General features: G+C 39.4%; 1 protein-coding gene across 1 annotated transcript in view; it reads left to right on the top strand.

Annotated features, from left to right (window-relative positions):
* The first annotated feature begins 10,508 nt into the window (after positions 1–10,508).
* mtg (mind the gap) overlaps positions 10,509–13,945 on the top strand; it is a 101,485-nt gene continuing 98,048 nt past the window's right edge. The window contains exon 1 of the mRNA XM_073963563.1: positions 10,509–11,234. Coding sequence (XP_073819664.1) covers positions 11,192–11,234 — 43 coding nt within the window. The 5' untranslated portion in view covers positions 10,509–11,191. The remainder of the gene's footprint in view (positions 11,235–13,945) is intronic.

Below are 13,945 nucleotides of genomic sequence, written 5' to 3'. Positions count from 1 at the left end.
CTATAAAGACTCCCTTCAGAGACTCCCTTCTGGTCGTCTATAAAGTCTTCCTTCAGCTCGTCTGTAAATACTTTCTTCAACTCGTCTATAAAGACTCCCTTCAGCTTGTCTATAAAGACTCCCTTCAGCTTGTCTATAAAGGTTCCCTTCAGCTCGTCAATAAAGGTTCCCTTTTGGTCGCCTATAAAAACTCCCTTCAGCTCGTCTATAAAGACTCCCTTCAGCTCGTCTATAGAAACTCCCTTCAGCTCGTCTATAAAGACTCCCTTCAGCTCGTCAATAAAGATTCCCTTTTGGTGGCCTATAAAAACTCCCTTCAGCTCGTCTATAAAGACTCCCTTCAGCTCGTCTATAAAGACTCCCTTCAGCTCGTCTATAAAGACTCCCTTCAGAGACTCCCTTCTGGTCGTCTATAAAGTCTTCCTTCAGCTCGTATGTAAATACTTTCTTCAACTCGTCTATAAAGACTCCCTTCAGCTCGTCTATAAAGACTTCCTTCAGCTCGTCTATAAAAACTCCCTTCAGCTCGTCTATAAAGACTCCCTTCAGCTCGTCTATAAAGACTCCCTTCAGCTCGTCTATAAAGACTCCCTTCAGCTCGTCTATAAAGACTCCCTTCAGCTCGTCTATAAAGACTCCCTTCAGCTCGTCTATAAAGACTCCCTTCAGCTCGTCTATAAAGACTCCCTTTAGCTCGTCTATAAAGACTCCCTTCTGGTCGTCTATAAAGTCTTCCTTCAGCTCGTATGTAAATACTTTCTTCAACTCGTCTATAAAGACTCCCTTCAGCTCGTCTATAAAGACTTCCTTCAGCTCGTCTATAAAGACTCCCTTCGGCTTGTCTATAAAAACTCCCTTCAGCTCGTCTATAAAGACTCCCTTCAGCTCGTCTATAAAGACTCCCTTCAGCTCGTCTATAAAGACTCCCTTCAGCTCGTCTATAAAGACTCCCTTCAGCTCGTCTATAAAGACTTCCTTCAGCTCGTCTATAAAAACTCCCTTCAGCTCGTCTATAAATACTCCCTTCAGCTCGTCTATAAAGACTCCCTTCAGCTCGTCTATAAAGACTCCCTTCAGCTCGTCTATAAAGACTCCCTTCAGCTCGTCTATAAAGACTCCCTTCAGCTCGTCTATAAAGACTCCCTTCAGCTCGTCTATAAAGACTCCCTTTAGCTCGTCTATAAAGACTCCCTTCAGAGACTCCCTTCTGGTCGTCTATAAAGTCTTCCTTCAGCTCGTATGTAAATACTTTCTTCAACTCGTCTATAAAGACTCCCTTCAGCTCGTCTATAAAGACTTCCTTCAGCTCGTCTATAAAGACTCCCTTCGGCTTGTCTATAAAGACTCCTTTCAGCTCGTTTATAAAGACTTCCTTCAGATGTTTATAAAAACTTCCTCAGCTCGTCTGTAAAGACTCCCTTTAGCTCATCTATAAAGACTTCCTTCTGGTCGTTTGTAAAGACCCCTTCTGGTCGTCTATAAAGACTCTGGTCGTCTATAAAGACTCCCTTCTGGTTGTCTATAAAGACTCCCTTCTGGTCGTCTATAAAGACTCCCTTCTGGTTGTCTATAAAGGTAAAGACTCCCTTTTGGTCGTCTTTAAAAACTCCCTTTTGGTCGTCTATAAAGACTCCCTTCTGGTCGTCTATAAAAACTCCCTTCAGCTCTTCTATAAAGACTCCCTTCTGGTCGTCTATAGAGACTTCCTTTGGTCGCCTATAGAGACTACATTCAGCTCATCTATAAGACAACTAGAAGAGAGACTTGTTTTTTAACGACATTTAAGCCTCATCATCATCACCAAATTGACATCACTACTATTGTGTGTGAGAGGGAGAGAATGAGAATGACAAGAGCCGGCATCATTACTTTGAATGAATGGCAATGCCTTTTGAAATAGTTTGTCTGGCCAAGTTGTTCGTTTGCTTTGAGCCAGACAGACAGACCACAAAGCGCATGCGCAACTATGTTGCTTGTAAAACTTAAAGACTTTTACGATTTAGTTTTATTTTAAACGTTAAAGAGACCACTTGAGCGTGATTGAAAGAAGCGGGTAAACAAACATATTTCATATGCTCAGACTAAAACTTCTACGTGTTTTTAGTTTTGGCTATGTAAAGAAAATCCAAAAATCAAAAGCGTAAAGTTGAACGTTTTTTCAATAGCTGCGAAAAAATATAAAGCAACAATAAAAACTCGTTATAGTAATTTAATAAAATTGCCAGAAAAAATCGAACAAAAAACCCCAAATGTAAGAGTTTGACTAAAAAATAACACGAGCTAAGATTGGTTGGTTGGTTTGGCTGGCAGGCAGGCAGGCCAATGGTGCATGGCACATATGATTGAAAAAAAAAATAATAAAAACAACATTAGTAAATTTAGAATAAATAGAAACAACAAAATCGTGCAGTTTACATGAAAAAAAGAGAATGAGAAAAAAATAACCTTCATTTGAATACAAATTATAGAAAAAATCGAAAAATAAAATTAAATTCGGATTTATTTGAATTATCCATAAATTCGAATTTGAGTTTTTTTGTGCTGAAAAAAAGTGAAATACCAAGAAGCAAACTAAGCGAAAATAAATTACTGACGAAAGAAAAAGTTGTCATAAAAAGTGAAATTGTTTATTTTAAGTTTTCGAATGAACCTAACCGAACGGCAAAAATGCAAACAAATTTCAACAAACAAACAGCAACCTTAAACTCCAAACCGTCTGTGGCAAGCGATGCTAATTGAAAGAGAAAAGTGTTAAAAAGGCGTCAACCATAACTAAAAAAAAATCAATTTGTTACAGATTTTCTTTATTTTTTCCAAGAAATTTTGAATGCAATTTTTGTCGAAGAAAAAAAAAAACTTGAAAGTCATAATTAATTTGCAATCGTTTTTATGTAATGTGTAATACAATAAGTGCGCTTGTGTGTGTGTAATTGTTACAATAACCCGCCAACCCGCGTGTGTCTGTTTTGTCTCAAACAAATCTTAATTTGTTGTTATAACAAACACTTTGTCAAATGAAAAAAAAAAAAACAATAACAACAAACAGAAAAAAATATAAATTATACCGTTGTTATTTTCTTGGCCAGCAATGACCAGCCCACCTGTAACGCATGACACATTACTCATCATAATTATGATCATCATCGGAAAGACTCAAAACGGCAGCAGTTCTCTTTTTCTTGTTGTTGGCTGTTACCATTGTTAACTTGGCCCACTCAACTGTTAAGGTGGAAGAATGAAAAAAAACCCAACTTTTTGCTTAAAAAGGCACAATGACGTATTGACAGTCTGTCAGTCAGTCAATTCGTCTCTCGATCTTATTTACACATTCATACTTGGCCACTTTTTCTGTCCATTGATATGTATATACACATATGTATGTATGTGTGTTTGTTGGTTTTGTTGGTCATTCATTTGTGGTATCCACTTTTACTTTAAATAAATATAACACGAATATTTTAAGGCAGTGGAGAAGATTGGTAGAGGTCGAAGTAGGGGAATGCTATACAAGGCCCACAAGACAGTATGTACAGAAGTCCAGAAGACCTACTTTATAGACGAGCAGGAGAGAGTTTGAAGGAGTCTTTATTGACCAGCAGGAGGGAGTCTTTATAGACGAGCAGGAGGGAGTCTTTATAGACGAGCAAGAGGGAGTCTTTATAGACGAGCAGGAGGGAGACTTTATAGACGAGCAAGAGGGAGTCTTTATAGACGAGCAGGAGGGAGTTTTTATAGACGAGGAGAAGGGAGACTATATAGACGAGCAAGAGGGAGTCTTTATAGACGAGCAGGAGGGAGTTTTTATAGACTAGCAGGAGGGTGTATTTATAGACGAACAGAAGGGAGACTATATAGACGAGCAAGAGGGAGTCTTTATAGACGAGCAGGAAGGAGTCTCTATAGACGAGCTTAAGGACGTATTTATAGACTATCAAAATGGAGTCTCTGTAGATGAGCTGAAGTCCGTCTTTATAGACGAGCAGGAGGGAGTATTTTTAGACGAGCAGAAGGGAGTCTTTCTAGACGAGCAGAAGGGAGTCTTTAAGGACGTGCAGGAGGGAGTTTTTATAGACGAGCAGGAGAGAGTATTTATAGACGAGCAGCAGGGAGACTTTATAGACGAACAGGAGGGTCGTCTTTATAGACGAGCTGAAGGTCGTCTTTATAGACGAGCTGAAGGTCGTCTTTATAGACGAGCTGAAGGTCGTCTTTATAGACGAGCAGGAGGGAGTATTTATGGACGAGGAGAAGGGAGTACTTATAGATGAGCAGAAGGAAGTATTTATAGACGAGGAGGATGGAGTCTCTATATACGAGCTGAAGGTCGTCTTTATAGACGAGCTGAAGGTCGTCTTTATAGACGAGCTGAAGGTCGTCTTTATAGACGAGCTGAAGGTCGTCTTTATAGACGAGCTGAAGGTCGTCTTTATAGACAAGCTGAAGGTCGTCTTTATAGACAAGCTGAAGGTCGTCTTTATAGACGAGCTGAAGGTCGTCTTTAGAGACGAGCTGAAGGTCGTCTTTAGAGACGAGCTGAAGGTCGTCTTTATAGACGAGCTGAAGGTCGTCTTTATAGACGAGCTGAAGGTCGTCTTTATAGACGAGCTGAAGGTCGTCTTTATAGACGAGCTGAAGGTCGTCTTTATAGACGAGCTCGTCTCTATAGACGAGCTGAAGGTCGTCTTTATAGACGAGCTCGTCTCTATAGACAAGCTGAAGGTCGTCTCTATAGACGAGCTGAAGGTCGTCTCTATAGACGAGCTGAAGGTCGTCTCTATAGACGAGCTGAAGGTCGTCTCTATAGACGAGCTGAAGGTCGTCTCTATAGACGAGCTGAAGGTCGTCTCTATAGACGAGCTGAAGGTCGTCTCTATAGACGAGCTGAAGGTCGTCTCTATAGACGAGCTGAAGGTCGTCTCTATAGACGAGCTGAAGGTCGTCTCTATAGACGAGCTGAAGGTCGTCTCTATAGACGAGCTGAAGGTCGTCTCTATAGACGAGCTGAAGGTCGTCTCTATAGACGAGCTGAAGGTCGTCTCTATAGACGAGCTGAAGGTTGTCTCTATAGACGAGCTGAAGGTCGTCTTTATAGACGAGCTGAAGGTCGTCTTTATAGACGAGCTGAAGGTCGTCTTTATAGACGAGCTGAAGGTCGTCTTTATAGACGAGCTGAAGGTCGTCTTTATAGACGAGCTGAAGGTCGTCTTTATAGGCGAGCTGAAGGTCGTCTTTATAGGCGAGCTGAAGGTCGTCTTTATAGACTTGTACCGCATTCTGGGGAGGATGTTTTGCATCGTTTTATCAACCGTTGGCCTATTGAGGCTGTTGCATCATTCCGAACGTTGTTGTTGTAACAGTGATATGTAACCACAGGTCTAATGGAGCAGGTTGAATAGGTTTGCCAGTGTAGTTGAACATTTGCAGTGTATCGTGCGGGCCTGTGCCGGACTGATGTTTTGCACGGTGTCATCGATCCATGCCCTAAAGGAATTCAGACAGCTACATCATCCCGAGCGTTTCTAAGCCAAAAATACTTTGTTTTGCGATAGATTGGGTATGTTCTCCGAGGACCACATTCACACGATAGCTGTTTAATGCATCTGCGAACTCACCTGTGTTAATGACATTCAATAGGTTTGTTGATTCAGGGGTTCTCTCTTGTAACATTGAACCTTTCTTTCTAGATCATGAATGTCCCTCCTGACATGACTTGGTGCGGGAGTCCTATCCATGCAATTGTTTTGCCGAACTGGTAGAATCTTCGTCTTCTCATGGTCCACTGATGATATGAGGAGCTGCTGTTGCAGTTTTTAGGGCGGCATTCTGACAGGTTTGAATGCCACTCCATCCCTTCAACTTATATTTGCGAACCAAACAGACGGCACATGGCTTATCACAGACCTATCTCGTTTCTTTGTCTGCTCATCAAGTGCTGCCGGCTAGGGACTTGAGGACCTTCATCCTACATCTCAGCTTGTTGCAGATAGCTGTGGCATACGCGGATGACGTAATCATACTGTCGAATGTGTCCCCTAAAGTCCTGGGGTAGTTAGTGATAGGAATTCTTTTCAAAATTCAACTCTGTGCTCATCTCCCCAGTCCATGTGGTGAACAGAGTAGCCGTATACCAGCAATCCGCATCTATTTACTGTCTAGCAAGCATAGAGAGCTTCTCTCTCCACTCACACAATGATAACAATGATTGCTCAAATTTTTGTTGTTGTGTGTCGATTGCTGCCGTAGACGTAGTGGCGGATATTGGCATATTCATTGCGCAGAAAAATGTGGTAATGTCGATCAAATAGGAGTTCCGCCTTTCACAAATGACATCAGGGAAGGTACCTAAAGCAAGATCGTACAATCATCCGCATACGTTGCGATTTCCATGCCGTCTGGAGGGTGTAGATTACAGTAAACAATTTCGGAGATATCACCCCACCTTGGGGAACTCCCTGTTTTACTCTACGGGGCTTGGACTTCTTGTTCCTGAGTTCGCGTCCACACATGTATTGTTGATCCAATTTTTCAAACTTGAGCTCGATGTCCCCAAACAGCGTGGAGTGCTTGACACTATCAAAGGCTTTTGACAAGTCGAGCGCCACCAACACTTTCATATCGCACGGCTTGTTCTGGTTGAGTCTTTAACTAATATGTGTGGAGATCGCCTGCTTTTGTAGAGCTCTGCTGCTTATGGAACCGATGATTATGATCGGCAACTGCTTAGCTATTTTTGCCGCTGCGGTGGAGTAAAGCTTCAAGAGTCTTTACTAAGGGCGACGAAAGCGAAATAGACCTGCTAGATTTACCTTTGCTCGGACACGATGTGTGTGGCTTTCACACATCGTCCAGTTGTTTTAGCATTACCATAACTCATGATGAACATTAAAGTCTCCCAAGACCAGGCGGTTATGACCATTCAAAAAACCTTGCTAATCTAGGGCTGATAACCTGTAGAACAGGTTTTATTCGGCAGGGTGTATACGTAAAACAACTCTACCTCAGCAGATCTCCATATCTTCCATGTAAGGTTCATTAGAGCGAGGTTCAAGCGAGATAGCTCTGTATTGAACAGATTGGTACAACAGGAAAGCGTCCCCCACCTCCTATTCTGGTATGATCCTACCCCAGTACGTAGTAACCATTACAACGCTGTAAGCTACAGCTTTTGTATTCTTGCGACTAATAATTTGTATGATTTCCCCGATCTTAAATTGCAAAAATTATGCATTTTCAGAGATTGAAACAGCAACGACCTGCGTAAGGAACTGCATGCGTGTTTGTTGTTGGGGAGGACTGCGGGGGAATCTCATATTCTAATGAAGCCGACGACTCACTGGGTGCTGGGTTCATGCAGTAACTAGTACTCTGTGGTGACTTGTGTTGGCTCGACGGAGCTCTAAAGCATATTTGCTTGTCCCGTTTCTAGAAAATTTGTTCTCACTTCGGGTATTCCACAAGCAGCTATATAAAGATCCGCTGTTGCTGTGATGAGGACTCGCAACATAGTCCCTCACATGGACCAGTTCAGAGAAATCTCTTAGTTCGTGAGTGTGATGAATGTATGTGTGACAAACCGAGCATATCAATATTGGCGCTGAGTTTTCCTCCGACCCGGCACGGATCAAAAGAATCCGGAGCAGGTATGTAAGGATATGTTGCTCTCATCACGATACAAAAAAGATACAACTACAAACATGAGTACACTGAGATGGCAGTTGCTGGCCGGTACCCTGATGCAGTGTGGTTCCGGGTCAATCCGGTGTCAAAGAAGCCACCATCGTGGGCTTCTGACTTGTGACGTCATTTTTGTTGGTGGCTGTATTATCTTAAGAAGTATGGAGTACCTGTTCCCGAAAAAAATTATACAGTCGTTATAGGGACTGCGAGGACAATCTGCTGCATAAAAATTTCAAAGCGATCCGAGACATGTCCTCAAACTACACTTTTGCGAAAAATTTTGCAAATTTTGTGTTGGAGAGGTATCCGAAGGAGTGGATCGATATATTCCACATTAGAACCAGATCTATGGTTGCAATGTGGTTCCGGGTCAATCTGGTGTCGAAGAACTCGCCATCGTGGGATTGCATTCTCATGTATATTTTTTGTTGTTGGATTTAGGGTCTTTCTAGAGCTTTTGGGCTCAGAAAAATTTGCAAAAAATTCAAAGCGATCAGAGAAGGGTCCTTAAACTGCATTTTTCCGAAAAAAAATTTGAGGTACCCGAAGGGGTGCATCGATATAGTGATTAATGTTTTTTGGTCATTGCAGGGTTTTTAGAGCTTTTGGGTCATTATCTTACGAAGTATGGACCTAGTCTCGGAAAAAAATTGTACTGTAGTAATATTGTGTGTGTTAGGTACCCGGAGGGGTGGATCTATATGGTGATTCATTTCTTTCTTGGTCATTGCAGGGTATTTAGAGCTTTTGGGTCATTATCTTAGGAAATATGGACCTACTCTCAAAAAAAAAAAAAATGTTACTGTAGTAATAACGGCCGCAAGGACAAGCTGCTGAAAGAGAGTTATCATGCTCTCCGACCGCCACATATAGTGACATAGGGGTTTTTTACACCTTCAGGCTGTTTTCCCAAGAAATATGGACTTGCCGCTGAAAAAAAACTTTTACCGCAGTAATGGAGGTAGCGAATGCAAATCGCTTCAACAAAAATCAAAGTGATTCGAGAGCAGGTCTTAAAGTGAACTTATCCGAAAATTTGTGTGAGAGGTGCCAGAAGAAGTAGACAGCTATAGTCCATATTCGAACCTGATCTATATCTGGTAGATATATAAGGATGTGCAAAGTATGGATTACATCGGTCACTCCCTTCAAGAGTTATCGTGCGCACACTTTTTCCGAACATTTTTGAACTTTTGTGAAGGAGTGGATCGATATGGCCTGTCTTCGAATTTAAACTATGTTTGGACAAAATATTACGAAGGCAAAATCTTGGACCGAATCGGCAGATCGCTTCGAGAGTTATCTTGCGCTCCAACCACTACACACGGTGCCATAGGGGCTTTTTGCATCTTTCAGGCTATTTTCTCAGGAAGTATGGACTTGCCCCTGATGAAATTTTTACCGTCGTATGGAGGGCAGGTAATACAAGTTGTTGCAACAAAGGTCGAAGCGATTCGAGGGCAGGTCCTAATCTGAACTTATCCGAAATTTTGTGTGGGAGGTACCCGAAGGAGTGGACCGATTGAGTCCATATTCGAACCTCATTTAAGTGTGGTAGAAATTTCACGATGTGGAATGTATGGATCAAATCGGTTACTTCCTATAAGAGTTATCGTGCGCACAAATTTTCCGATAATTTTCGAACTTTTGTGGGGGAGGTACCGGAAGGAGTGGACCGATATAGCCCATCTTCGAACTTAAACTAAGCTTGGGCAAAATATTACCAAAGCCAAATTTTTGACCGAATCGGTTTACCCATTCGAGAGTTATCGTGCGCACCAGCCAGCCAGACAGACAGACGGGCAGACAGACAGACTGACGGACATTGCTAAATCGACTCCAAATTGTCTGAAACACATTTCGTCCAAACATACTTGGGATCTAAACCCATTATTTCGATGAGGCACATTTTGCCCGTTCTAGCCTAAAGGCTAAGGGTATAAAAACTCAAATTTTTAACTTTGACCTTGAATTCCTTTGCAGCTACTACACCGAAATCAAGTGTTTTTAATGCATCGGATGTTATGTTATGTTATCCGTTGAACAAAAAAAGAATTATGAAAATATCTCTATCCGTTTTGACCAGGAAAACCAGATTCTGAAACACTGTGCGGCGGTGTTATCTATCGAAAAGAAACGACTCTCAAAATAAGGTCCACTTTCAAAGTCGACTATGCCGATGCATTCCTTCAGGTACCTCATCCGCAACACTTTTGAACTTTAATCCAAATACTATATTTTTGTCGGCAAGTTCATATGTCCAAATGGGGGGCCACAAAATTCTGAACTGCCCCTGAATACATAATTAGTGGGGGAAAAGGGTTTTGGTTGCTTAACCGGTATTCCCACAGGCTGAGGGTATAACCCTGTCGGCAAAGCTAACTGGCATTTTGTTTCTTTTCCCAAAGGTCATATTTAGCAAGAGTTTGTGTCTTAAGTCTTTCGTTTTCTTTGCGTTTTATGAGGAAATAATTGTTATTAAAATTTTCCATTAAAAATTAAAATGAATTAAATTTCTTGATTTCAAATGAAATTCTAAAAAAGTTATAAGGATTTTTAATATTTCAAAATATTTTTTCAATATTTGTTGAATTGATTCTAAGCCATTTTTACCAACTGTAAGGTGTATTACCATAAAGCCCATGCATATATGGAAAGAGAGAGTGATGAATATTTTGTTTGTAAAAGACAAACCCACACACACATATATAGTGGTACGCATGCTTACAAACACACACACACACCCAAAGCTAAAAAGACACTTTGCTTGTTTCTTTATGTTTATTATTTATTTATGTCTTTCAATGGCTGGCGTTGGTTGTAAAAATTCCACACCGGTTCTGTGTGCATTTCTTCGATTTGAATGAAAAACCAAAAGAAGAAAAAAAAACAACACGAATTTATTAAGCAAGAAAACCAAGAAGAAAAAAACTTAAATTTACATACAACACTTTTCGTGTGGCTTGTAACCAAAAGAAGAAGACGAAGATGCTTTGAGTTGAAGATGGGACATTAAATAACACACGCGGAATAAAAAAAAAAAAACGAAAACAAATGTGGGCGCCGATTAAGTAATATTAAGATTTAGATTTGGAATTTTACAAGTATTAATTTAATTTGAAAAAAAAAACTAAAATAAACAATTTCACTTTCAGGCCATAGTGAATTTAGATAAAGTTTTAAATTAAAACGAAACGAAATTTGTTTTGGCACGCGCATCTTCAACAATAATAAAAAATAAAAATAAAGCAGATATCTCCAGAGAAACACAAACGAGAAAAAAATAGAAATTATAATAAATATCACAACAAATTGTCTTCAACAACAAAAAAAAAAGAAATACAACAAAAAAGTATTTTTGTTTGAAATTTCTTTCGTGAAGAAAGAAAGAGAAGCAGCAGGGCAAAACGTTTAGCCCCAAACGCCGCACACAAAGAGTTACCACAAAAGCGTTACTAACAAAGGAAGCAAAAAAAAAAACAGCAACAGCAGCTACCTCCAATACACCGGCAATATGAATTTCATTGTGATCGGCATGTTAATAATGCAGGCTGCAAGTAAGTCACTTTTTTATCATTTTTATTTTATGTTTTCGATTAAAATTTCATTCATTTTCATTTGACAACAAAAACAACAAAATTATAATTACACCACAAAAATGCTGTAAATATTAAATTGCTTTATTATTTTTTTGAATAATGTTATATAAATTGTAAATAATGTTAATTTTATATAATTGTAAGTTAAGTTATGATGTTCATATATTAATTTAAAGCAATTATATAAAAACAATTTTTCCTTTCTGGAATCGGGCGAAAATATATATGAGAGCTATATCCAAATTTGAACCGATTTCGATAGAATTTGGCACATTTGTTTCTTGATCGAATTCACTCACACATTCCAAATTTCATCGAAATCAGATATATATAGTGTGTTTGGTGCAGCAAATACTTGAAATCGATCCGAAAATATATATGGGAGCTATACCCACATCTGAACCGATTTCGATATAATTTAGCATATTTATTTCCACACCGAATAGAGTCACACATTCCAAATTACATCAAAATCGGGCATACATATGTATCATCTTTGATGCTGAAAATACGTGATATCCAAATCTGAACCGATTTTCACCAAAAGCAATAGCGTTCTTCATATGGATAAAAAACTGATATTCCCCAATGCTCACCTGAATCGGACAATAAATGCGACCTGACCTCAGACTCAGAAAGTGATTCTATGTATATGCCTAGAAGGATCTATGGGTCTATCTCGTTTCATTTTGTATGTTACATACAAATGCACAAAGGCATAATACCCCTTAGCATAGTGTGGTGTAGGGTATAACAAGTAAAAAAGTATCAGTCGGCTTTGCCGACAGAGATATACCCTCAGCCTGTGTGGATTGAAATACTTTTTTCCAAAACAAAAACTTATGTACTTAGGGGATTTTCAAAATTTTGGGCATATGAACCGACAAAAATACGGTAAAAATGTCCAAAGGATCCTCGAACAGAACCACACAAAAATGTTGAACATTTGTGTGGGTGGTACTCCGAGGATTGGTGAGATAGGGCCCAATTTTGAACATAAACAAAGTTTTGACAATATTTAGAGATCGATAGTTTGGACCAAATCGGTTGCTACGTCTATGAGATATCGCGCGTACCATTTTAGCGAATATTTTCGAAATTTTGTGGGGGAGGTAATGGAAGGAGTGAACCTATAAGCATCACCTTTGAATTTCATCTAATATTCGAAGAAATATTACGATATCCAAAGTGTGGACGAACGCAGTATTCGGTTCGAGCTCTCCAGCGGGTTTTTTACAACTTTCGGGCTGTTTTCTCAAGAAGTATGGACTTGCCCCTGAAAAGACTTTTACTGTCGTAAATGAGGCAGCGAATGAAAGTTGCTTTAACAAAAATCAAAGTGATTCGAGAGCTGGTCTTAAAGTGAATTTATCCTAAATCTTGTGTGGGAGGTACCCGAAGGAGTGGACAAATATAGTCCATATTCGAACCTGATCTATATCTGGTAGATATATTAGGATGTGTAAAGTATGGACCAACTCGATCACTTCCTTCAAGAATTATCGTGCGCACAATTTTTCTGAACATTTTTGAACTTTTGTGAGGGAGGTACCTGAAGGAGTGGACCGATACGGCCTATCTTCGAACTTGAACTAAAATTGCACAAAAAATTACGAAAGCCACTTTTTGGACCGAATCGGCAGATCCGTTCAAGAGTTATCGTGTGCACCAGCCAGCCAGACAGACGGACGGACATTGCTAAATCGATTCCAAATTGTCTGAAACACATTTCGTCCAAACATATTTGGGGTCTAAAACCATTATTTCGATGAAGCACATTTTGCCCGTATGAAAGTGTATATACCATCGTTAGCATAAATGCCGAGGGTATAAAAAGTCCATGTCTATGTTGGCCTCTGACAAATTTTAAAACAATACGGATAACATTCAATATTCTTAAAAAAATCCAGCCATATGTTGGCACTTGAAAAAATATTTTTAAAAAAAATATTGGCCCTTGAAAAACTATTCCTAAAAATCAAGGCCTATGTTGGCCATTGAAAAAAGTATTCTTAAAAAATCCAGGCCTATGTTTGCCCCTTACAAAATCCCATGTTTATGTTGGCCTCTGACAAAATATTCTTAAAAAATCCAAGCTTATGTTGGCCCTTCAAAAATATTCTTAAAAATTCCAGGCCTATGTTGGCCCTTGAAAAAATATTCTTACAAAATCCACGACCTATTCTACCTAACACTAAATCTTAGAATCTAAAATTAACACACATACAAGTACATTTACTAATGCACGCTGTGTCTATAAATACATTATGCACGTATGCACCTACACGTTGCGGGGATAATGAAACATAAATATTTAAATATCGACCCTTTCTTATCTTTACTAGTTTGGGCACGACATTTGTTACATTATTTATGACCGAAAGTTTGTTATGTTTAAACATAGATTCTTAGCACACATGCATTGAAAATAAATCTACCTGACTCCGTTTACAGAAAAATTGTTTCTACAAAACTCAACACCAGGCCTATGTTGGGCCTTGAGAAAATATTCCTAAATAAATCCACGCAAATATTGGCATTGTAAAAATATTCCTAAATAAATCCACGCAAATATTGGCATTGTAAAAATACTCTTGAAAAATCCACGCTTATGGTGGCCCTTGAATAAAATATTCTTAAAAATCCAGGCTTATGTTGGCCCTTGAAAA

The sequence above is a fragment of the Musca autumnalis genome, unplaced genomic scaffold, assembly GCF_047663935.1.
Source record: "Musca autumnalis isolate F117 unplaced genomic scaffold, ASM4766393v1 scaffold_1, whole genome shotgun sequence".
NCBI lineage: Eukaryota > Metazoa > Arthropoda > Insecta > Diptera > Muscidae > Musca > Musca autumnalis.
Note: the sequence above shows the minus strand (reverse complement) of the source record. Positions and strands in the feature narration are given on the sequence as shown.